General features: G+C 40.2%; 2 protein-coding genes across 4 annotated transcripts; one reads left to right on the forward strand and one right to left on the reverse strand.

The window, feature by feature from the left end:
• Positions 1–1,496: 1,496 nt before the first annotated feature.
• Positions 1,497–7,341, reverse strand: LOC118423967 (RING finger protein nhl-1-like). Of its 3 annotated transcripts, none has more exons than XM_035832307.1 (4): positions 7,220–7,341; positions 4,438–5,870; positions 3,777–3,875; positions 1,497–2,587 (listed from the first exon to the last, which is right to left on the reverse strand). In XM_035832307.1, exons 2-4 carry the CDS (start codon positions 5,857–5,859, stop codon positions 1,973–1,975), a joined length of 2,136 nt encoding a protein of 711 aa, XP_035688200.1. In that variant the 5' UTR covers positions 5,860–5,870; positions 7,220–7,341; the 3' UTR covers positions 1,497–1,972. The 3 variants fall into 3 exon arrangements, with proteins under 3 accessions (XP_035688200.1, XP_035688202.1, XP_035688201.1); XM_035832309.1 differs by having other exon boundaries at positions 4,438–5,872; positions 7,227–7,335; XM_035832308.1 differs by having other exon boundaries at positions 7,216–7,335.
• Positions 7,342–7,988: 647 nt separating this feature from the next.
• Positions 7,989–19,624, forward strand: LOC118423968 (ciliogenesis-associated TTC17-interacting protein-like). The gene is made up of 11 exons (XM_035832310.1): positions 7,989–8,175; positions 9,454–9,532; positions 10,104–10,289; positions 12,237–12,292; positions 12,437–12,523; positions 13,270–13,330; positions 13,834–13,937; positions 15,286–15,410; positions 16,042–16,118; positions 16,542–16,630; positions 17,387–19,624. The coding sequence occupies exons 2-11, from the start codon at positions 9,475–9,477 to the stop codon at positions 17,627–17,629; spliced, it is 1,086 nt and encodes a 361-aa protein (XP_035688203.1). The 5' UTR covers positions 7,989–8,175; positions 9,454–9,474; the 3' UTR covers positions 17,630–19,624.
• The last annotated feature ends 7,038 nt before the right edge of the window (positions 19,625–26,662 follow it).

The raw sequence follows: 26,662 nt of genomic DNA on the forward strand, positions 1-26,662 counted from the left end.
TTGGTTGTAGGTAGATCTTGGTGTAAGGAAGAAACTGCAGGTTTGAGCCCCCGAGCAGAGTGCACTAAAATGCAGGGGAAGTTTTATTATTACTGATAATTACACAAAGGAACGGCAGATCTCTGTGTTATCCAGGTAGCTTGGACATATATTATGTAAATGTAGGCTTCATCTACATGATTAATGAGGAAAATCTATGATTGAAGTGTTAACTATACCAGAACCTCAAATACATCCAACGGTTTTTTTCCAACCAATGTAATATATGTCAGTTTGAGCACTTACAGCTACCAGTTACACAATTATGAACCTGATTTGCATAATAAATGCAAATTTGCCAAAATTCATAAAAGTGCATCATTTAACTATTTCCTGGAGGTATGAGGCGCTGAATAAAAAGACTCTTTTTACACAACCCTTGCTTTGTTTCAGTGACTGTCTGTCACCTTCCTCAGGGCAATTCTGACTGGTTCACACTGTACTGCAGCAATACACTGTAGGTGGCGCTGCTTACAGATGTGGTCACAAATGTTAAATATTTACATATATACAATGATTGTTTTATGCAATGTTTACAATGTGGTCCCAAACTTAAAGGAGTACAATATGTACATAACAGTTGTTAATCATCAGTAATATTACAGTGCAACAATTTTCATCTACTAATTGAATGCTGTCCCCAATGTGACTGTGTCTGTATCCCCCCTCATGACTGGAATAGATTTCTTGAAATTCCTTTATTCAACAGGAGCATCTGTTGTGGTCTCTGTAAAGCCAAGGTGACACCCACACCTTGTAGCAGGTGAGTGGGTACCATCCGGGGAGTAGTTCGCTCCTATGTTTGCTTCTGCTACCCGTCTGGAGACCTGCACATTCAAACTTTTTGGTGCTAATGTCAGTTAATGAGCGAATTAATTAAGGAATAGGTTATAGAGCGCTCGTTCGATGACAACAGGCCCTCCCGCAAGTGGACGGAGGGCATTTCGGGTGTTGGAACACCAGTTCGAGGGAGCGCTTGAACCCATTCCTTAATTCGCTCATGTGTAGGGACTAGGGCTGGGTACCGGTACAGAAAATTCAGGTCCAGGTCCGGTTCAGGTCCAAAGGATCAGGTCCAGGTCCGGACCTGAACCTGGACCTGATGCAGTATGACTCATACCAATGGTCCATTTCACTAAAAAGAAATCTGTTTGGTGGAGTATTAGACTAACACTGGGGTTTTAAAATCCTACAACACTAACTGCACCTGTACGATTGGCTGTAAAACTTGGTAGAAATAACTATAAACTCTACACTACTTCACTCTTGATATTTTCTTCCACCTGCAAGCGCCAAAACGTGTGAATGCCTGATAAAATAATCTGTTAATTTTCTAATCGGTCCAACATCCGGTCCACCTAATTTTTTCAGGTCCGGTTTTTCTGGACCGGTCCAATAAGAAAAACCGGTTTTGTATCGGTACACTGTACCGATACCCAGCCCTAGTAGGGACCAATCAGTGCCCTTATCCAAAATTTGGACAATTCCAGACGTTAACTTGGTCAAGGATCCAAGACGGAACAGCAGAGAAGCAACTGTGTATATATATATAGTGTATGACAAATGTCAGAGCGTGAAGCATCTGTATATAGTGTATAACATAGTGTAACGGAGGGAACTACTTTCCAGATGGTACCCAGGCTACACACCTTGTGCATGATAAAAAATACACCACACTTCTTGAAAAGACTTGGGGTCCATCCAGATGTGAGTAGATCAAATACATCTCTCCAGATATGCAGCTTGTACTCTTCAGTACAAACCTAGTGTTATGCAATCAGGCTGTTTACCAGGTATGCAACACAAACAAAACAACAAAAAAACATTTACATAATGACGATATGTGAATATTACAAGGAAGGTATCCAAGATATTGACTGATACCATTGACAATAAAGCAATTAATCACAGTGAAATAATTGAAGTCAATTTCCTAAAATACCTGAATTCTGTGATTTTCCCTATCACTGACTACAACATTACCCCTGGACATGAGTGCAACGCCCTCTAGTCCTTTGACTTCCCCGTCCCCACTACCCCATGTCCCAAACGCACACAGAAAGCTCCCATCTTGCCTGAAGACCTGTAACCGGTTGTTTCCACTGTCTCCCACAATGATATGGCCTTCCTGGTCCACAGCTACCCCACGTGGGTACTTAAACTGACCATTCCCACTTCCCTCACTCCCAAACTTTAGCACAAATCGTCCATACTTGTCGAAGACCTGTATCCTGTGGTTGCTGCTGTCACTGACGATGACTTTGTTATCCCTCGCCACAGCGATGTAGTGCGGGTTTTCAAACTGACCGTTACCGTTCCCGAGGCGACCAAACTTTCGTACGAATGCACCGTCCAATCGGAAGACCTGTACTCTGTGGTTGTCTTTGTCGCAGACGTAGATGAACCCCATTCTGTCCGTAGCGACCCCCCATGGGTAACTTAGCTGTCCATCGCGGCTGCCTTCCTGGCCGAATTGACGAATGAATCTCCCGTTACTGTCGAATATCTGGACACGATGGTTGTATCTGTCTGCTGTCACAATCCAACCCTGAAAAAAAAAAATATATATAATAAGTTAGAGCATCACAAAAAGCATATATCCATGTATCCTCTAGATTAGGGCTGACTCCTGAGCTTTAGATTTTTTTGTTCCATTGTTTGGGAGCCCATGTTGGTAATACAAATTACATATTATGTACAGTACAACTTCCTTTCCCAGCATAGAGTACCTTAGCCCATTCTGAATATCACAAGTCAGCGCTAGCAACAATAGCTAATATGTAACCTAAGCTCTAGTTTTTATATTTTCAATGTAAAACTTTAATTTTGTGCATAATGGTCACTAATACAAAGCTGTTGGTACATGATCCTTCATCAGTTAGGACAAGCAGTCTTTTACCTTGAAAAGAAGCAAGCTAAAAAAAATCTAACTGGAAACTATATGTGCCTCCACTGCCTACCTAGAAAAATGTCTAGGGTCGGCAGGTTTTTCTAAGGTAGTTAGGGAAACAGGAAACACAACATTTTTTTCCTACTTGGGAAAATAAAATAAAGGGAATGAAATTCAACACCAACAGTACATTGTATCGAAAACAATCTGTAGAAGTTAACAACGATAGTCCTTTATAACCCTTGCCAAATGTTGTGTGGCTTAATGGATTGTACAATTTACCATTCAGCATGAATGGAGGCCAAGTTCTCAAAGGGTCAAGTTTTTATTCATATTCCCCACCCTCTGGGTAGCATTCTTTCCATGGACATCCATGATCCCACTAAGAGGATAAAAATTCTGCCCCAATTAACCACTGAAAAATAATTCAGACCGGAAGAAAATCACTGTGCTCTGGTTAAAAGTATCATTCATGCCAAATTAAGTATTTGATAGGATTTCACTTGTAAGCAGTCTGTAATTCAAGTAGGCTGTCCCATTATTGTCAACAACGTGTCCTTCCTTTGTGTTATTCTTTGTGGGCACAGCTGCAGTTCAAGGGCATCTGCAAGAGGGACTTGAAGGCTCTTGATATCAATGCACTGGGAAGACCTTGCAAATGACCGTTTCAACTTGAGATGCATACTGTCCAGGCAGCTAAAATCAGGAGATGCTAGACCCTTTTCTATTTTTGTTTTGTCTTTCTACATCAAAGAAGGAAGAGAAAATAAAGAAGAATAACAATACACCAGCAAAACATAATATAGGAGTGGTTTGATGGAGAGGATATGATTATGAAATGAATAACCTGTGAGTTGACGGTGACACCAGCTAGACAGTCAAACTCTCCCTCTCCTGTCCCATAAGAACCGAACACTCGAACCAGCTGTCCATTGGGGGTGAAGACCTGGAGAAGAAGGGAAGGTGGACACAAAATGGATCTTCATTTGACACTTCATTTGACACTTAACTTGACACTTCATTTGACATTTGACACGATCAATGAAATGTATGACTGGCCCTTAGATCATATTGCACAGTCATGAACACAAACATTATTTTTCATAACATGTCAATTTGAATATATTTCAATACATGTATGCAGTAGCGAACTATTATCAATAATGTTGTTTTTACATTTTTACTTTACAGGTTTTTGATTTTGTTAATATACATGCAACATAATATAGTTAGTAGAAAACACAAAAGCTCAGTGATGAACACAACAGCAGCAATTTAATGTCTTTGTCTTTATCCAGATTCCAGCACAAATTTCATAATGTACAAATTTAAAGGTTTTTGATGGTTAAGAACAAAAAGACAATATAAGTGAGAGAAAGCTTTTTGCAAGCCTAGAACTAATTCCTTACATTAAGTTTTTTTTCCGCACTGTACCAAAAACGTTTTTAAAAGCCCAGTTCAGGCCCAGTATACAGCACAAACTTGGACCTTATAAAGATCACACTCACCTGAACTCTATGGTTGCTGCTGTCTGCCACAATGATGTAATTTTCAGGAGACACCGCCACCCCCCGGGGCCATGTGAAGTGCCCCAGGTCGCTACCCTTGGACCCAAACTTTGTCTGGATCAACCCTTTTGTGCGGTAGAACGCCGACGTCGGGCTTCTGCGCTGAACACGAGAGAAATCCGAGACAATGTCGTTCAACGGGACATCATAACTGGTGAATTCAAGCGAGCCGTTGTTGTTGTTAGCTCTAGCTCTGTTCTGTTCACTTCTACTCGTTGTGGAGATGTGAGACACTCTACCTGCTACACTGTTCGACTGGGCAGGGGAGGGTGTACTATTGGCAGGCTGTGGAGAAGGCACTTGGGGCGAGACACTGACAGTTCTTGGAGAATGTCTCAGAACGGGAGGGGTCGCGTGGAGCTGAGAGGAGGTACGAAACATCTCCACCGCGGGATGACCTCGAAACGCTTCATTTGAGAGCGACGCTCTGGGATTCCTCACAGGAGCATTTGACGAACTGTTTGGGTTGACAGTATTGATGACGAAGGCTGATGATGATAACTCTCCTAATGTAGCAATGTTGGAATGTAAGGTTTGACTGTTCTGAAGGGTGAACTTGACTGTTTTGCAGTCATCCACGGCCGTATCGATGGTCGTGTTCTGTAACTGTATGAGATACTCCTTACCCTGCTTGTGGAAGTTGAGCAGTTCTGCATCGGTGACATCATTTACAGCACTTGGACTGCTTTCGGTTATTTTTGATTCAGCCGAGTCACAATGGCTCGCAATGCTGGCCAGCTCCACTTCAAGGTTCTCCTGTTTCACTTTCAACAAGCGTAACTCCGACTGCAGAAACAAGTCCACCTCGTTCAACAGTATCTGCTCTCGCTCTCGGAGCTTCCGTATGTTCTGATCTATAGAACTTTTGATGTCCATCTTCACCATCTCTCCGCTCTGTTTGATATGAGTTGCCGTCTTCTCCACAATATTTACCGCCTCTGTCAACTTTGGTAACTCTCTCCAAATCAGGCTTATCTGTTGTCCTATGTCCAGCTTCAGTTGGCCGGCGTGTGCCTTCTTGCAGGCATCGCACAATCTCTTCGGACAGTGAAAACATTTTGAAATGGCCGTCGATCTTCTGCACACCTGACAGCTCTCTGTGCGCGAGCTAAACTGAGCCTCCGCCGGCAGGTCTAGGAACTTGAGAATTGTGATGTTGTTGGGGAAGCCGGAGATCCCCTTGGGGGGTATGTTGTGCATGGCACGGCATTCCGGACACTTGACCTTCCGTCGGACGGGATCGGCTAGCTGCTGTAAGCAGGGGTCCTGACAGAAGGTGTGCTGACAGGGGAGAATCTTGGGCCTCTTGTAACGATCCAAACACACTGGACACGTCAAGAGCTGTTCAATCTGCTGCTCCATGCTTCGAGATCCTGTTAGAGAGGAAATAAACAGATTTTGAGATAACACCTACGCTCCATATACACAAGGCTTGTCCTCATTGAAATGTTAAAAGTAGCAACTTAGTAGTAAGGTTTTACAAATAGAACAGCTCATTTTTTAGCCACACATACCTAATTGTTCGGGAAACGTCTTCAGGAATGATAGCCATAGCCAAAAAATGATGGCTTATTTTTCTATTTGACATAATAATAATCATTAATGTGTTTTATAGGCAAGTATAACAAAAGGTCCCGGTAACACTTGTTACAATGTACATTTTAGCTCTTTAACTTAGAGGACGCATGTAGGGACATTAACTATGATTTAAAAACTACACTAGGTCAAGTCAATGTTGTAGAAAGAATCCAACAATGGAAACATTGTTGTCACAGTCATTTACTGTAAGTGTAAAACATTTTGCTACACAAAGCGAGTTACAGAAGTTGGCAAATACCAGCAATCAATCATTTCTTCTTCCTTTTGAGAGCCAGAAAAACTGTCACAAAGATGACAATTTCCTTTCATCGATGTGACTAATCTTTAAATGTTAGGTTACCATCATATTGAAACGGTGATGTTTGGATGTTTGTTACTGACTTTGGCGATACATATAAACCAGGTTCAGTGAGGGGAGTGATCTGATCGACTCAAATCTGCCTGACTGAGGCATTAAAATATTATATTATATTATCTAGAGTATCTCAATTTGTAACTTACATTTGTAGTTCAGGTTTTAATAAACGACTGAGTTGATTTCTAATACAGTGTAATACTACTTTGGGTACTGTAAATGCAGAAACTTTCGCGGTGATTTTATATTCGCAGTTTTCATGGTGGTCGCTGAACCAAGAACTTCAAACCACCGCGAATATTCATAATATAGTACAGTACAGTACTGTAAATAAGTTTGCGATATGGGGCTATCGCGAATTCAAAACCACTGCGAACACCCCATTTTCCTGCTGCCGCGAAATTAAAGAACAGCGAATTTCAATACATTTACAGTACCTTACCGTCTTATTGTACAATGTTGGTATTGACCAATGACATCATGGTAAATATTTCTTATGCTTATGCTTATGCTTATGGTTATGGTAACGTTACTGACATGCTGTTCCCTGTTAATAAATTATGCAATAAAATATCAAAAATAATTCTTAACGACAGGCTTAGTGACCTTAACTTTATAAATCATTAGTCATGATCAACAAAGGAATTGGTCCAATGTCTCAACTGGTAACTTACCTTTTGACTTAGTTACTCAAGACAAGGACGTTACTGATGTAACGTCCTTGCTCAAGAGAAGAATATTATAAGACATCAAAAAAGAAATACCTGCCTTCTTTTCTTAAGACGGTATTCAGGTGTTCACAGTCTACGTCCCCTCGCGCCACAGACTTGAACCATGCACCGACAGGCTCTCAGAGTTATGCTTGATTGGTTCAGATAACATTCCACGTAGTCAAATTATAGAAAAAATAAGTCATACACACCCAGGTAATACAATAAGCAAGATCTCAGCTTAACTCACATAACTAGATCAACCAGGACGACAACAAATAAACCAATTTAGACGCGCTTTTGTTAACATATTTGCATCTCTGTCTCGGTTCTGCTACAAATCTGAGGGACTGACGTCAGCTAACAAAAGTTTGGGGTATCAGTTCGGAGTTTTCGTGACGATTAAAGGCCGCTCTGGATCTTTCCCAGAAATGCATTTTGTCAGCTTCTACAAACATTGTTTTACGTACAATAGAATGCTTCTGTTGGAAAGAGGTGCATTGACACTGACTAGCAGTCTCAGTTGATACTTGTTGTGGAAACTCTAGGGCCAAAACTATCGAGAAAACCTTTAATTTACGTCTTATTTTTAGGGACTTCAGAACTGCGTACCTGAACCATTTCGCGGATTTTTGAACGCCGGTCTGAGACTACCAACTTGTTTATTTCCTTTCCCTTCCGCACACAAGAAAAACAACAGCTATCTCCCCATCTTTTATTATCCATTTCTGGTGATTACATGCTATTTAAGAGTATTTGAACGTTAAAATCGAAATTTCTCTAAATCAAAGTAGAAAACTCTCCGCAATGCCAAAGACTGCCCGGGACACAAGACTGCGACCTTTGACCTTTGTTCTAGTCGTCGTACCCAGGGTAGTTCCCATGGTTACATATTTTGGTGTCTCCGACTGAGCAGAAACTTTCTCTTTGTTTATATATCAGCCGCTTGGATAAAACAACGACAAGTTCATACATATGAAGTCGACAACTCGCTGATATTTTTCCATTTACCAGGTAGGTGTTTTCGAAATCATACTGTTGTTGCATGTTGCCAAGGTAGGCTTGATTGGGAGGGGGGTCCTTTTTACTCATGATGAATGAGTGAAAATTCTGATAGAAAAACTGTGATAAAGCAAGATACTGAATATTACTACAAAAGGAGTCGCTTATCTCGCATCCTGACGTATCCAGGGCTACCAAATCATTATATAAATTTTTAGAGTAGAGTTACACTAGAATCTTTGTATTATGTGGGGTTAGAATAACACAAACAGTGACACAAACAGTGAAAGGCAACCTCCAATTTATTTTCCTGGGTGGAGGAGATGATGTACACAAGTCTTGAACCTAGCCTAGTTCTATAGAGACACTAGGTCACTCCGTAAATAATGTGTGCTGCTAGACATAAATGTTTTGTTCGTCTTCTTCTTTTGTTTTGAGGCTACCAACTTCAACTTGCTGAAGACTGTATATACTCATTTTTCACTTGAGTGAAGTGAGGAAAGTCGTGTTAAGTGCCTTTCCCAGGGGCACAAGATCGGTGACATGGCGGGGTTCAAACTCGGGACCTTCTGGGCCTGAGTCAAACGTGCTGCTGATTGCGCCACACGCGGGTCCCACAATGGTTTCTTTAACGTGTTCATGCCTAAAAGTTTGAAGTGTCACATATTCTATAACTGTATTCATGTATTCATACATGACTGATGAACAATTTTTACCATGATGGAATTCAGGTTTCCAGTTTTATCTGTGCACTTTGTGCACTGTCTGGAGTCCTGTATCCAGCGCCCGGTCTATATATATTTGAACAAGGAAAATTGCGGGATGCACATGTACGAAAACAGTGTACGACTAGGTCTTACATCCATGGTCGTACAACGTCTTTTGTTCTGCTGCATGTAAATTGGCATATATGGTGTCATATGGTAGGCCACCTCCAGGATAAATACTATTCTATTAAGCAGGGAATAGAAATTAATTCCCACCATGATATAACCGCATGACAACCCGGGGCAATTCATGAACTCACCGTATATATTGCTGTTGTTGTAAACAATATAAAGTGAGTGTGTCAGTCAGTGGCAAGGCACCCCTCTCCACCAGACACATTGGATTATCCTGAAAACCATGTTTAAAAAAGCACCTTTCTGAGAATGAGAAAAAACTCTGAACTGAGACCCTAAAGTTGATACAAACGAAGAAGCTTGCAATTTATATTCCCATCCAAGCTTGGAGAGTGAAGATGTTTTCTGGAACTGATGACCCTGTTTCTTGGCTTGAATTTTTCCACAGTGCACGTGATCTGATGTCAGGATGAATGGCTCAACAGTCCAACCAAGCCAGGACACCATCCAGTTCCTACAGACTATAGGTAATGGTTTGGTACTTACATTTGCCATTTAGAAGCTTATGATTAAAAGGTTCTCAGTTTTTGGTTGTGCTATATATGGTGCCTGTCAGGTCAGATACCTGTACTGTATGTGTGCAGGATCGTGAGTACTACTGGATACATGAAATAAGAGACTCAGCATTTTGCAAAAGGAAGTAGTTTCATAAGAATTTTCACACTAACAGTGTATATGATTTGGGTAGCAGAGACCTTCAATGGACATTATGTTAAACAGGACCTTATTTGTGTGATAAGTGGGATACAACTTTTATTTAGCTAAACATTTCATGAAGGTATGAAATCTTCAATCTCATGTGTTTTATGATGAGTCTTTACTGCTAGATAATACAATTGTTTCAGACGTTTCAGACAGCATCCAAGATGTCTTTTCGCAGTGAAAAGAAAATGTTACTTTTTGAAGTTTTTCCATCACAGGTATTCAGGAAAAGCAAGTTGTATAGTATGCTGTTTGTCCGTCCCTCACTGTGAAACTTTGTATCATCAGCCACAATGTTGTGAAATGTTGCTAACAGTCAACTCAACTTCTCTCCAGAGCCAGAAGACCTGTCCCTGGCCACCTTTGTAGACTCCCTGGTTACCACATCCGACACTGGGAAGGAGCTGGGGGAGTTCACAGTCAGTATCCAGTATGCAAAGTACAAGGGTGAAGATGCCTACCTGGTGCATGCCAACAGCCATGGAGCCATCGATAATGTGCCGTGTGGCACTTCCATCACAGGTTAGGCGTCACATTCTTTCTGTGGTACATGTCTCGTACCACAGGCCTGAAGTGGGTGTTAATTTACCCTCTATTAAACACCTTGAAATAAGAATGTATAGCATTTCATATTGTTTCATATTTTGTTGTTGGGCCATACCAATTTAATTGATTGGTTCATGGATTCGCTCGCTCCTATTTAAAAAAAATATCACCACTCAGCAAATTTTCACCATTAATGAAACCATTCACCAACTTTTTGGTGTAGCAAATTGGCCTTTATATTATAAGCTCCTTAAAATGTGGGTATTATTATTGCAGTTATATTTCTCATTCATGAATAATGGGAAGAACATAAAAACTGACAATTCTTTTGTAATTTTCAACAAACAGGTGCTGTTTAACCCTCTCAACACGTCATAAAATTTTTTCTTGTATACCATATACGACATATAATTTCAGCCTATACAGGTGCTAATTAGTACTTTTTGTTTATTATTATTACAGCTGTTATGTAAGGAGTAGACTAGGAAAACTATATATTGCTGGAAAGCTCACAAAATGGCCTTTCCAAAACAAGCAAAATAAATATCATACCATCAATCTGAGGACAGCAATCGTCATGGAAACTACTCAAAAACACATTTGCAACACCAACAAAAAACGTTTCACAAAAGAAAACATTTGGCTAGGGGCTGAGTTTTTTGTGTCATTTATCATAAAACTATGTAGAAATACTCAAACATACATACACAATGCTGGTATGCTGTTAGAATGACCAAAAGCTAAAAATCAAAGCATGATTTCAAATAAGTTCAGTGTTGATAAACAAATGTTTACCCCAATAAACAGTTGTGCCCCCCTCCCCACACCTGTAGTTGTACTATTAAAAATAAATAAAAATAATGGATATGCCTTGTGCTAAATGGCAAATTATTTTTTCTGGATGTTCTCCACATATCAGGGAGTCAAATAAATTCACTTACTATGACTTGGGTAGAGAGACAGGTATCAGAGTATTTAAAATGTCAATTGGGACCAGTGACCTATCTGACCTGACCTGGTCCACCTCATGCCCCAAGAAAAACAACAAGGAAGCATGCATGTAGAACTCATTAGACACGGTGATATCAGCTCATTTGATCTCAACAAAAACAGCTGGGTGTTTGCCTTGCTGTCCCTCAAGGATTTCCATGTCATCACTCCTGTAAGCCTCCAACAAAATTATCCACCAAACTGTCCCCATTTCTGCTAAATTTACTAAATAAACCTGTAGAAAACTGAAGCCAAAACACACGCTGGAGGCCTCAGCAACAGGGCTCAAATGCTACATCCCTTCTGGTTGGTCAAAGATACAAGCATCCTGATTGGCAGACTCTGCCAAATTTCTTATTTCACAGTAGTCAGTTTGAATTTCCCGCCGGAATTAAACCTGAAGCCACGATCGTGGCTTCTCGCATCCTATGGGAAAGCCACGATCGTGGCTTCTCGTGTTGAGAGGGTTAACTGTATAGTAATAGTGTTTTTGTACTTTTTTCAAGCTGAAAGCTTTTTATTCTTTATGTATTGGATTAGCCCTTATCTTTACCCCAACCGTTTTACAATTTTTTTTTTCACCCTGTCGCTCCATATTTTTTATGAAAAAATCCGTGAACCAAGAAATTAAATTGGTGTGGTCTTAGGTTACCTGTTGGTTGGAGAATTCTGCATATGACGTGTGAAATCCTACATACATGAATGTGTATGGTTTTGTAGAATTCTGCAGTCAATTGCAAAATCATCAAGATTTTTTCTACAGGGAAGGTCTGTGATTAATGCTTGCATCTATAGGAAAGTTTTCGGTGACTTGAAGAGGTGACCACAATTAGGCAGTTTGACTGTATGCAGTTTGTGTCATTGCTATTGTGTGCTTTAACCTTATTGCTGATCTGTATATGACTTACAAGTATATCCTTTACTCTTCCCCAGCTTATGTTTCACCAAAGCTGGAAACTTTGGAACAGCAACACCACGAGTATGTAAAAGTAAGTGACTTGCCGCTACACTACATACTTTCATCAGTCATCATTTTCACAATTATATCTAAGCCTGCAAGTAAGTCAATTGTTTACTTGTGAGTATATCGTTGTTTTTCCTGCCAATGCCAATAATGATGTCTGTCCGTGCAGCTTGCTGATCACCCATTGGACAGAAAGACCTTCATTGTTATTCAGGACGACAAGATGGTCATCAACAAGGTGGTGACACAAGGAGAGGTCAGTCTGGCTGATATCATTATCACTAGTTGGTAACTCCTATTCCACTTATTGTTCACTTTGTTATTGTATCATTATCGTCATACTTTCATACAATGTATGTTTGCAATTAGCCTTTGGGCATGAGTTTGCAATAAAGATTATATATTATAGAAAAAATGCACTTAACTTCTAACACTTGATTAGACTTTAGGGACTTATAGAAGTATCGTAGAGTGGACTTTGATGAATTTCTATGTTACAGCATCATAACCAATGAAGTGGGGCCTTCTGGTTGGTCGACATGTCCTGGTTTTATCATAACATCAATATCTTACTACATTTGTATACAGGGCTCGAAATACTGGGTGCATGTGCACCCAGGTGCACCCAAAATTTGAGTTGTGCACCCAATTATTTTCTGTGGGAGCACAGGGTGCACCCAAACATTTTCTTAGGTTTATGTATGTAAAGATATCAAAGTATACCAGTTTACATCATATTCTTGACATCTAAGTGTTAGATAATACAAATGTCTGTCATGGTACATGTTTAAGAATTTGATAGCTTGTTAAGTTGTAACTAAGTTTTATTATTAGGCTATTACTTCAATTTAAATTTTTTTGGTGCACCCAATTTTTTAAGCAGGGTACACCAGTGCACCTAATCCCAAAAATGAATTTCGAGCCCTGGTATATGTTAAACCGATGGGCATGACTGTATCCATAATAGATACATTTGTATTTGTTATTATTATTATCATCCAGGAAGTCAGCAGAGGTGCGGAGACCTTTGATCTATCTACCATGAAGGGGTTCATATCAGAGGGTAGGTGTGACACAGTATGTGTGCATGTTTATGTGAGGTTCATGTATGGCCACAGCTTGTTAATGTGTGTGTATTATGCCAAGTAAACTGATCTGATATCAGTGAATTGTAGCAAGCAAGTTTTTAAAAATAATTTTTAACTGCCAATGAAGATGACAAATTACTAGTAATTCAACAGACAAACATTTAAATGTGACTTAGCAAATAAGTTGACAGAAACCAAAATCTTCCTTTGTCTTGTTTAAGAAACTGCAATTAGCTGACTCACCATGAAAAAACTGTGACAGTTGTTTTAAATGCCATTCCACAATTTTTTGTATGCACTGTACTTTGTAGTAACATCAGATCTGTGCATCATTATATATAACTGTATGCACAATGATCACTGAAAACATAACCTTGGCATGTCTATATTAACCTGTACACTTATGTTCTGAATGCCATACAAACTGTTGTTGGCAATGATTCATTCATGTATACCCGTATCTTTGTTGTTGTTTCAGGATCTAACCTGCTGTTACAGCGGATCCTTGTTCGGAAAGGCCTCCCCACCACTCTCTCCTTCCTGTCATTTGACTCTGAAACCAACCTTTGTACTACCACTTATGTAAGGATGTTAGACTTCTTTAATTGTAGTTATTTTCATCTTTCTTACATATGATTATAATAGGCTGCAAGTGTTTATACGTTTATTTGCACTTAGGCCACAGCAAGTAGATTTTAAGGATGACATCCTATGCAGAGTGCAGAAATAATGAGATATCGCACAAAAAAAACGGTCGATAAAAAACCCAAGATGGCTGAATTTTCAAAATAGACAACCATAAACATTTAAAGTGACAAAACGGGGCATCACAACTAACAAGGCATTCATTCCTGTATGAAAGAAGTGAACTGATATAGTAAATAGTATGATTATTAGGCTACAACAGAACATGTTTGCCTATTTTGCTCTATCTGACCATCCCCAAAGAGGACAAAAAGTCTTGTTTTTTTTCTCAAATCAAAAAAATTAATGCATGTGCTGATGTCATCAATAAAATTGACTTGCTGTGGCTTTGAAGTAAAAGGAAAGAAAAATGAAAATTTTCTTTAGGAGGGCTCAAACCCTGCCAAAAGCTTGTACTACAATTGTAAGTCCCATTCACATAGGCAGGGGGGTTTGGAGAGTTTGGATGAACGCACACTTGGGTATGCCCCCCCCCCCCAAAAAAAATTATCAATGAATTCTGTCTTATTATCAACAGTCTCCCTTTTTATTACTTTCGATCCTCTCATCAAAAACACAGGAAATATCATTTCATTAGCCAGGTTGAATGTCAGATTTTCCAAGAATGCATACCCACAGACCCCCTTAGAACTTAGCTTGTTGAATAAATGTTCTGTGGCTCTCACTAGTCAAAACACAACAAAATCATGGCTGCGGGCATGAGAACTCCTCTAATAGCTAACTACAATGTAAATACTAACCTAGTACATGACAAATTATCAATAGATCAATATCAGTAGATAACTATACAATGAATAAAACAAGACATATTTGAAAATACTGGTAAAACTTTAAGTTCTTTATTCTTTAGTTATGACAATTGACAAGAAAGACATACAAAATTCCCCCAAATCTTGCTTAGCACATTGAGCCTGGCTCTATACATGTTAATCTTTGTAATCAACTGGTCAGGCATAAGGCACGTTACTGTAAATGCATTTAAGTTCGCGGGGATTTATTTCGCGGTGGCGGGAAAGAGGACTTTCCGCGGTGGTTTTAAGTCTGCGGTAACACCATGCTCTCTAGTCTCTTACTGCCATGGAAAATGTTCGCGGTGGTTGTAAGTTTGCGGTATCCACCGTGAAAACCTCGAAAATTAAAGCACTGCGAAAGTTTCTGCATTTACCGTATCAGGCGCCCTTTATTTGAAGACCAGGGTTAATGAAATTGGGCTCGTTTTGTACAGAAATCCCTTGAAGAGAGGACGGAGACGGTAGGGAAGGAAGAGGTGGAGGTTGTCGGGATCGAGCGCACGATCCACTCCACTGCCGACCTCCCCACTACATGGCAGTCCTACTTTCTTAAGGACGGGTAAGTATTCATTCATCCATCCATGCATTCATTCATTCATTCATTCATCCATCCATCCATCCATCCACCCATTCCATCCATCCTTCCATCCATCCTTCCATCCATCCTTCCATCCATCCATCCATCCATCATTCATTCATTCACTCACTCACTCACTCATTCACTCATTTACTCATTCATCCATTCATTCATCCATCCTTCCATCCATCCATTCATTCATTCATCCATCCATCCATCCATCCATCCATCCATCCTTCCATCCATCCATCCATCCTTCCATCCATCCTTCCATCCATCCATCCATCCATCATTCATTCATTCACTCACTCACTCATTCACTCATTAAATCACTCATTTACTCATTCATCCATCCATCCATCCATCCATCTTCATTCATTCATTCAGTCATTCATTCACTCATTAATTCACTCTCATTTACTCATTCATTCTTCCATTCATTCATTCATTCATTCATCCATCCTTCCATCCATCCATCTTCATTCATTCACTCATTTACTCATTCATTCATTCATCCATTCATCATCCATCCATTCATTCATGGATTCATTCATTCATTTATTGACATGTGGTACATTGAATGCATTTCATGTCTGTACTGTTTCCTACCCAGACATCTCTGCAACAGGGTGCAAGTAGGTTCCCCTGTCACCATGAAACTCCTGAGGATGCCTCGCATTATGGAGAAAGGTAAGTACAATACAGGCTATGGCAGCACAAGGAACATTCTGGCTCATGGACTCTTTGTTCTTATAGGAAGCTGAGTGCTGTAGGTTTAGGCCCCCTAGCAGCTTGTTCTGGAACTGCACTTAATGAAGGCAACTTTTTTTAGGCTAAACATTTTTATTCACACTCTTGCATCAGTTTGAGGGTTCCAAGAGGATCTCATTCAAGTATATCGAATCAACTGTTACATAACTTTGGATTAATATCACTTCCATTTCAATTTGCACATTTACAATGTAACTTGTTACAAACTATTGTTTAAGCTTTCTTGAAGAGGGAGGCCAAACTCTTTAGCATAGGTTGAGAATAACATCAACTCCATATTTACACCAGGAGTTGGAATAAGAGTGCTGGTATGGAATGCTACATCTTTTACTTGTTTTGCAGAAGAGCCCAGTGAAAAGGCAGTTTTTGAGAAGAAGAGTTTGGACATCAACGAGGATATGCAGCTGTTCTCCATGTTCCTGGATAGAAAGGTGAGTGTATGGCATCGGAGAATTGGGGCCTGTTCAGACTTGTGTTTGTATAAGGCCACACCAATTTTATTTGAAGATGGTATTTTGATACTCCAGTGGGAGTCAGATACTCCACCAAACAGATTCCTTTTTAGCAAAATTGACCTTTGTGTTGAGTATCGCCCATTCAAAAGTTTTCACAGACAAATATGTCCAGCTTCAGGTCTAGACATAAAGCAGGCCTGGACCTGAATTTTCTGTACTGGTACCTCCCCCTACCAACAATAGATTTTTTTTTCTTTCTGTCCTTTCACATCTTATTCTTTGACTTAAAATTTATTTTGGCATTCCGTGACTTTTGTTATCTGTTTTCTGATACTTTTTATTCAATCTACGGCATATATGTTCATTTTACAGATGCTTTGCAGGATTTACAGGATGGTTGAAAACTTCTTTTTGAAAATTGATGCGAGCGCGGATGTCATCTATATAATCAAATCAGCATGGCCTAAGTAGCAGTAAGATGTAGAGACGTGGGTACAGAGGGGCTGACATACATGACATGCACTGCCACATCCTGACTTATACCTACTTCTGTTCCAGGACCAGTTAAAGAATGACCACACCATGTACAGGAGACAAACATGACATGCACTACCACATGCTAAACTGTACCTACTTCTGTTCCAGGACCAGTTAAAGAATGACCACACCATGTACATGAGACAAACATGACATGCACTGCCACATGCTAAACTGTACCTACTTCTGTTCCAGGACCAGTTGAAGAATGACCACACCATGTACATGAGACACCACCCCGAGCTCCAGGCCATCCTGGCAGACTTCCTCCAGTTTCTGCTCCTCAGGAAACCAGAAGACATCTTCCCCTTCGCTGTGGACTACTTCTCATCCTTCTCCTCCCAGCTGCCCTCCCATAGCCCGTACGCAAAGTCGTCAGAAATCCCGCCCAAGCCGCAGAAAGTGGACACAAACCTACCTCCGCCACCTTACCCTTGATAGTTTCCAAGTCGGGCCACAGCAAGTAAATTTTATGGATGACATCCTATGCAGAGTACAAAAATAATGAGATAGCGTGAAAAAAACAAGATGAGTAAAAAAAACCAAGATGGCTAAATTTTCAAAGTAGACACCATAAATGTCGTAACAGGATTTGAAGTTTCAAAACATGGCATCACAACTAACAAGGCATTCATTCCTGTATCAAAGAAGTGTACTAAATCAATAGTGCGGTACACTGGTATCACTTGCCAAGCTAGCATGGCTTCCATATTGGTGACACTTTTACACTTTTACAACTATCCAACAAGTTTCACTTCTGCAACAATAGTTATGGCTACCTCTACAAGTCACTTCTACAAGTATTATTATTAGGCTACAACACAACATGTTTGCCCATTTTGGTCTATCTGACCACCCCTGAAGAGGGAAAAATTCTTCTTTTTTTTTTCTGAAATCAGTCAAAATAAATGAGCGCCCTGATGTCATCCATAAAGTTTACATGCTGTGGCCTCATGGCTGCCTCCAAGACCCGTCCCTCCATCCTAGGACTTGCTGGGAGGGAAAAAAATTTCTACACATCCGTCCCAAAAATATGAACTTCATGACACAAATATAAAGATGTATTTTCAGAAGTTTAAAATGAGAGATTTATCCACGAATATTAACAACCCAAATAAGGCACTTTTCTATAAGCTGGAGACAGTCCTGTCAAAGTAAAGGCCATCAACTTTTCACACATGTACCTTTTCATTGTACTTCAGGAAAAAGTGAACATGCTCTTGAAAATTTATTACCACAGTTGCAAATCTTTTAGCTTCTTAAGGAAAGATATAGGTTTGAGATGATATAAAAGTTCTGTACGCCAACGTAATTTATAATAGTGCTTTGCTTTTTCTTTATTTCGAACCATTCGACATGATCATAAAAATGTTACTTGGAGCTTATATGTAAGGTGATATAATATTTTGTTATTTGTTCTGTCTCTTTACAAGAATTCTAACAGCCCAGTGGGTTAAATTGTTGTGGTTTAAAACAAACTATATTAGAAGTATGTGACATAATTGTTAAAGTTATAAAAATTGAAGTGGTTATGTCACCAATGCCACAGTTCCTGACTAAAAGCAACCATCATGAATATTCAATAAACATTCTATAAGCTGGAGACAGTCCTGTTCAAAGTAAAGGCCATCAACTTTTCACACATGTACCTTTTCATTGTACTTCAGGAAAAAGTGAACATGCTCTTGAAAATTTCCTATTCAATAAACATTACATATTTGCACAAGTCATGTACACTCTTCTTATACATGTAATATTGAACATTGAATATACAAAACATATTTCTAGTTCTCGTCCTCCTGGTAGTCTTGATTTCTGCCCATGAAGTTACAGTAAACATGGCACGCAATTCGGAATCTGGTACATTCATTGGACTCGAGAAGCAAACAGTGCATAATTTACGGTTAACTTAAATACATATATAGAATTGCTAGTTTTCTTTATGTCTGCTTTTGAAAATAACTTTTTTCACAAGTTCTGGTGCCAGGTTTGTGTTTTTCATGATGTCAGAAATTAACTGAATGTATTATTTGTAAGATTCGATGTTCAATGACATCAAAAGAGTGACTTTCTGTTTTGCACAAATATCTTTGATTATTGAGTGGTACTGTTATGGCTGAATGGAATCAGGAAATGTTGACATTTATGAGATAAGGACTTTGAGCATTGGGAAAAAATTCATGTGTTTGACCAGATATTTTACTGATATGTTAGTCAAGCTTTAGTTTATGCATGCATGAACTATATTTTGCTAGACTATGTTAAAGTTGATAGACCTTTGACTGTACAGTAGTAACAGTACCGTGATATTTTTTCATCCTATTAATAGTTATAGCTTGGAAGTGTTGTTGTCTTGCATTGACCTTATGTCACCCCAGTTGTAGAAATGTTGATGTGTGATATAGATCTAGAATAAAATAATTGTAGTATGTACCAGGGTGTCCAGTGTCATTGTTTTATTGACAAGTTGTAGTTTATAACCCCGAAGATTGTTTGTTTGTTTTTATCATTCTCATTTATGTAACCAAGGGAGACATATCGAACCTTCTGATTTTATTGAACATAAAAATTTGCTAAAGGCCTGTATGCATAGTTTTTAATGGTTCGTTGTATGATAATATCAGAAGGGTGTGTATTTGGTGTAAAGTTAACGTTTATCTTCATTGAATGAATTTATTCTTGTTACAGACCATGTGATAGAAAATAGATTCCATCAAACTTTATGCACAACTAGGGAGGCGGGTTTTCTGTGTGTGAAAAAATTGCTCGTGAAAAGTTCTCAAAACACGTCAGAAAAATGTGACCACATTATAAGATTTTCCCACTGTTACCTGGATTTTTTGTTTGATAAAGTCCTGGTTTTCGGTCAGGCTAATTTGCACATCCAAAATACTTGAATTCAAGTCAGAAATATAATTATTGTAAGATATAAGGCTTTTTTTCCATTCTGTAAGATAAATTTCATATTTTCTTCAGCAGATTGTCTCAAGTGCAAATTTCAAACTTTTCTGCGCCTGAAAACTCAACATTTAACAATCACTTCAAAGTCCCTGGAATATTGACAGAACGGGACTTTGTACTCTAGTACGCAACAATGTGACAATTCCTTTTTGTGCCATGACTTTCAAAGCTTTTAAGTTTAGAATTGCAATAGTTTTCTGATATGCAGACCCCAACATAGCCAACCGGTGCGCTTCATGTTGGGAACACGTCAGTGGTCGCCACACACCTGACTGCCTGCAATTATATTACCCTCTGCCAGGGGGCACAACTACACGACCCCTGTATTAGTTCCTGCGTGATCACACAGTGTTCCATTGGCATTATAGTTGTGGGAATTTCTGTGCGCGAACGACAATCGTAATGGATACAATTAAAGGCGAATTGCTAGATAGTACGCTAAATGATATATGCAAATATCTATATGCCACACAGTTCTATAATGCTACCCCTACGGCCGATAAGTCTTTGGGACTGGTCAGGTGAGGTGAGTTCTATATTGTAAGTCCGATATCTACGCTGTTTTATTCTAAGGTGACAGCGGCCGAACCTCAGACGAAGTATGATCCTTTTCGTTAGCTAGCAGTGTAATGTGGCTTCGCTACGGCTCATGTATTTTACGATCTTTTAGATACAAACACATCGGACGGGTCACCCCGCTCTTATTGACAAGTGTGCTGGGTTCTTTTATGATTATTGTGCAGAGGTTTTGACACTTAAGGCTCACGTCTGAAGCTCCCTAGCCTTATGCACGGGGCAGCTGGCTTTACGTCATCAATCGTAATGACGTATGCAGTCCCTTGGAACTTGGGTCCAAGTAAAATTTGCATCATTAAGTTTATGTATTTTGTATTCATTTTGCACACCTTTTGTATTACAGTCTATGTTGTCATTGTACTTGCGTAGTGTCATAGTCTGCATAGACTGGCTGACAGTATAGTGCACAACTTGGGTCGACCATAGACATTCCTAGAGTCGAACTCCGGCCCAAGGAGTTTGATCCATATGTAGGCCAAGCCGATTTGCACTACTGCTTGCTTCTCGGAGACTTGTATAGACGACAGGACTACTCAATTAAGTAAAAGTGTTATGATCAGAATGTGCGAGTTAGTGTCTAAAATGATACGATATGTAACTGCTGGGGAAGTTAAGAAGACTATTTTCCCTTGCCTCGGTTAAGCTTATGTTGCAGGTTTTACATAGTCTTCGATCCAAAAGGCCCCTTTCTGTTGCCCAAAAGCTACACCACGTCTTCACTTACCACATTCTCCTCGCAGAATTGACCAGAGCTTGATCCCAACATTGAACATTTTAATTTCTACATTAAAGAGATTTATCTCTAGAATTTCGTTAGAATTGAATACGTAAGTAGACAATGGTCAAAAGACCACAAGGCTAGGGATCACTTACTTCAAGACATTGTATTTATTGGAGGATTAACAATGTGTATATAGTATCCACCTGTCCAGTTCGGAAGTCAAATGGCATGACATTCGCACGCGAGATAAATGGAAGAGTTCATTAGAGCATGGGGTGCCTTTTGGAATGGTCCATTTCAGACTGAGATGGTCCATGTTGGGGGCGGACATAATTTTGGAACGGTGAAATTGCCATGGGGTGCTGTTGGAAGTCCATTCTTGCAAGGAGGTCGCCATGGGAAAGTCCGTTTTAGACTTGGGTGATGGTAGAATAGTCCACTTTAGAGGGGCGGGGATTTTTTTTTTTGGAAAGGTCCCTTGTTGCGTGGGGTTGAATGGTGAAAATCCTGTTTGAACTTTGATGATACCTGTAATAGATATGTCCCTGAGGGGGAGGGGGCGCACATAATTCTGGAATGGTCTATATATTTTGCCGGGGGTGTTTGAAAGAGTCGTTTTGCCCGGGGCCGATTACGAATAAATCCGACTTTGATCAGGAATGATGCCAAAACAGTACATTGTGAACGCGGAAGTTTGTTTTTGCAATGTTTCATTTTTGTACTGGAGTGTTTTGGAACAGTCCATTTTTACCAGGGGAGTCCGTCGAAGCCGAAATACTAGCATGCTGCTTGCAACTATTGATTTATCAATGGCCTGATTACACGACCTATGACTACCAACAAACATTGAACATATTTATATTTCAGCCATACATAGTATGGTGAAATATATTGTATTCGTAATGTTTCTTTCTTTCTTTCTTCTTTCTCCTGTCAAATCTTCAAAGTGATTCATCTCCGCCGTTCCTGGACCGAATGACCTGAAATTTGGCACAGGGGTAGAATGGGCCAATACCTTGATGATTTTTTCTCAGTTTTTTCATATCTGCCCCTAAAATGATTTTATTGAGATTTTTTGGTCAATTTTAGACCAAAACTGTATATTTTGGCCCCTGTACCCTGGTATTACAACCAAATGAGCTGAAATTTGACAGAGATGTGCCTTGATAATGCCTCCATATAAATTTGATAACACTTTTGGTGTACAGTACAACAAAATGCTTATTTTTGCGATTTTTTGACCAATTTTTGACCAAAAAAGGACACTTTTGGCCCCTGTACCCTGGTATTACAACCAAATGAGCTGAAATTTGACAGAGATGTGCCTTGATAATGCCCCCATATAAATTCAATAACACTTTTGGTGTACAGTACAACAAAATGCTTATTTTTGCGATTTTTTGACCAATTTTTGACCAAAAAAGGACACTTTTGGCTCCTGTACCTTGGTATTGCAACCGAATGAGCTGAAATTTGACACAGATGTGCCTTGATAATCCCTTCATATAAATTCAATAACACTTTTGGTGTACAGTGCAACAAAATGCTTATTTTTGCGATTTTTGGCCAATTTTTGACCAAAAAAGGACACTTTTGGCTCCTGTACCCTGGTATTACAATTAAATGACCTGAAATTTGGTATAGATAGGCATTAGATACTTGGTAACAAGATTCAAGTAAAATTTTTGACATAAACAACTTTAAAATGATTAATTTTGGCACTTTTCTGAGGGGAAATTTGTTTTCTTTTGGCCTCCTGACGTGACCTTCCGTGACCCCGCACAGAGCCACACCTGTGCGCGTCAGCCGGAGAGTTAATTGAATCAAAGACCTAGCCAATCAGCGAAGAGGAGGCCAAAGGCTAATTAATATTCATAAGCGGGGCCTCATGATCCCGTATATAGCAGTGTTCCCGCCAGGGAGAGCGAAGCCCGCCTAAGGCTCTCGCATTTTAGACTATTCAGAAGGCTTTATATTGTATCAGTTCTTAGGGGCATATCTATGATAATCGCAGCAGTCACTTAACTTCTCTTCAGGAGTTTAGCGTAACACTATTTCATGTCAAACCGTCAAAGGCAACTAAAAACAAACTTTAACGTTACTGAGTTCAACAGTACTTATAACTTGTTATCCGAAGTTGAAGCGCTAGCGATGGTATTTTCGCTGCGCTGTTAGCTCCGTGCGACTGTTGTTGACGGTCTTATAACGGTATATTTTGCACCCCTGTACCCTGGTATGAGTAACATTTGGTATAGATAGGCATAAGATAGTTGGTAAAATTTTTGGCATAAAGTACTGTAAAAGGCTTAATTACAGCACTTTTTTTAGGGGAAATTGGTTTTCTTTCGTTCTCCATGCCATGACCTTTCGGACGTTCACCCCACAGAGCCGACATCTGCACCTGCGTCTAGCCGGCAGGAAGAGTTAATTCAATTAATGGTTCAGCCAATCAGCGAAGAGGAAAGCGAAGGCTAATTAATATTCATAAGCGGGACCACACAATACGTTAACTTGAAGACTCAGGCCGTACAGACTTCTCGCCAGGATTTTTTCAAAGCGTCGGACAGGGGTCCGGGGGCCGCCGAATGTCTCAGGCGGGGTCCAGGGGCAGGGCCACTGTGGGGGGGACCCAGGTGGGCGAAGCCCCCCCGGAAGCTCTTGCATTTTAGACTATTGAGAAGGCTTCTTTTATCAGTTTTTTTAGGGCCATATCTACGATAATCGTAGCAGTCACTTACTTCTCTTCAGCAGTTTGACTTTAAAATATTTCGGGTCAAAGCTTCAATGACAACTAAAACCTCAAAAACAACAAACTTTACTTAGCTCAACAGTATACAAAAATATTGTACGGGTTGCCATCCTTAGTTGAAGCGCTTATTCATAGCGCTAGTATCTTCGCTGCGCCGTTAGCCGCCGTGCGACTTTTGTTGATGGTCTGATATCCCTACGTCGCCGCCTCGCTGATATTCCCACGGACATGTTTCAAGAAAAATACCCAGCAAAAAACGCTGTTCTGCGTCAAATTCTATTCTATAAAACATGTGGGACTCAGCGTTACAGTCTAAATATTTTGTAGAAGCACCGGTACCGCTGTAGGAAAGAAGGTCCAAGCAATGTAAAACATCACGTAGCATGAAGTTTGCTGTCAACTGGCACACAGCACATGACGGTTTGAAACTCTAAGTCTAATCAACAGCCGTGTTTGATTGATAGCCGGCGGTCCTTTGATGAAGTCGGCGAAAGGTGCGTTAGTTAGAAAATCTGCGCTTAGTTTTGATACGTAATTATAAGTTAGACAGTGGCGAGAATGATTATTTTCTCATCAATATTTCTCTTCAGAATTATTTGAACTTAATTGTACATCTAAACAATTGGCTTACCTGTGCAATGTTTATATGATTAATGATCAGTGTACGGAAATCATGTGTAACGTATGGCTCCTAGTCAATAGATCAGCATTTTCTCTATAGTGACCACCTGTCTATAGTGGCCACATTTCCTAGTGCTGTTGTTGTTTGACATAAACTTTGAACATTTAAATTGTAAGTAACTTTAAACTGCCAGAGTTTCAGCCCAATAAAACACTCTCAGCGCCAGGGTATGAACAGACTGACCAGACAGACGAAAATAAATCCTCGAACAAGGTTCAATCGTATCTTCCGGGTCTGGCAGGAAGTTGTTCAACTAAAATAAGAATAGGCTCGATGGCTGATTGCATACAAAGTAAAACAGTTTAACAGTTTTACAGCTTGAAGAAAACAAACGCTCCTACAGTACCTGTGTAAACGGGGCCAGCCCGTTTAGACTAAGATGTTTGGTATCCTAGGCTAGAGTGACAGCAATTAGTTAATGTGCCTAGCGACGGCCGGGTCCTCTCTGTTCTCTGATACCCCACCGTCAGCTGGCCGGGAAAGGCCCACAGTGGGAGATCAGGTAACCACTGCAATTAAGCTAGTCGGCAGAGGTCAAGTACCAGGTTAATAGGATCGGGAGTAAGAAACTTTGTAAATAAGACAAACGCACGCAGAACTTGTTACCAAAAGTGTTAGGATAACTATTGGATGTTGACTATGTGACCGACGTTGTTGACTAATACTAGTAGTAGTGTTAGTCTCGACTTTGACTTAAGATGGCCCAACATTGTAACTCGACCGGAGCCGTTTGATTGACACCTTCGCCTGGGATCCCACGTCCGATTTCTCGGTCACTGTGAATGGAATGTACAGAGTCCCGGACCGGCTGGAAGATGAGTTGATGTATAGCTTAGTAACCACGCCGGATCCCTAGTTACCGATCGATGATGTAACCGACATAGAAAACTCCAATGTTAGCGAAACTACGGGACGTTTCCCGTTTGAAACATGACAGAATTGTTGTGAGAAGTTGTACTCATAGTTTAGGATAACAATGGCGACTGACAGAAGTCGGATTCGAATGTTAATAAGATTTCTTTGTGATGTACGGTGTTCTAGAGTGTCAGAATACCTGTTGCTCCTTCCCTCTCTCAGAGTTGGTACAGTCCATAAAGTTTGACAGCTGCATTCGAACTTGCATTATAAAGTTTTGGCCGGTTGTGCCCAAAGCAGTTCCAAGGGGGTGAGTAGCCCGAGGGCTGACCGAGGCATAAGTTCACGACCCCTCCGGTCTGACCCTCAGGTGAAGCCTCCGAGGAGCTTTTTAATATGAAATTTACTGGTTTTCTTACGCTTTGCCATTCAATGTCACTTGAGTTCCGGACTTTTGAGAAGTTATTAGTCCACATTTACATGTTTCCTGGGCCAATCAGATTCCAAAGATTCGCATAAGATTAGCCGTATTTGGTCTTGGCCCAACCCAAAATTTAGAAGATAAAAAGGAGACACTCGATTCGGAGAGTGCAGTTTCGTGCCGTGGCAGTTTCGTGCCGTAGCAGTCGTTTCGTGCCGAGAAAGGTAGCGGCCTCGGGCCGTGGCAGTTTTGCCACGTGCTGAAAGAAGTTGTGGAAAGATCTGGAAAGTTTGGACTTCAGTGACAGAAAGTAGGATCTGGACTTTGCCAACTGAGAGCGAAGAGTACTGCTGATTGTTACCAGCGACGGCCATCACCCGTTGAGTTGTGAATAAAGGTCGATCTCGAGAGAACTTGAACTTCGCCTTGCCTCAATCACTTCGGACATCATAGCAGGGTCCAAGCTAAGTCTTGGCACTCTCACATCTGTACGCTGCGAGCAGGAC

The sequence above is a fragment of the Branchiostoma floridae genome, chromosome 10 (genome assembly GCF_000003815.2).
Source record: "Branchiostoma floridae strain S238N-H82 chromosome 10, Bfl_VNyyK, whole genome shotgun sequence".
Taxonomy (NCBI): domain Eukaryota; kingdom Metazoa; phylum Chordata; class Leptocardii; order Amphioxiformes; family Branchiostomatidae; genus Branchiostoma; species Branchiostoma floridae.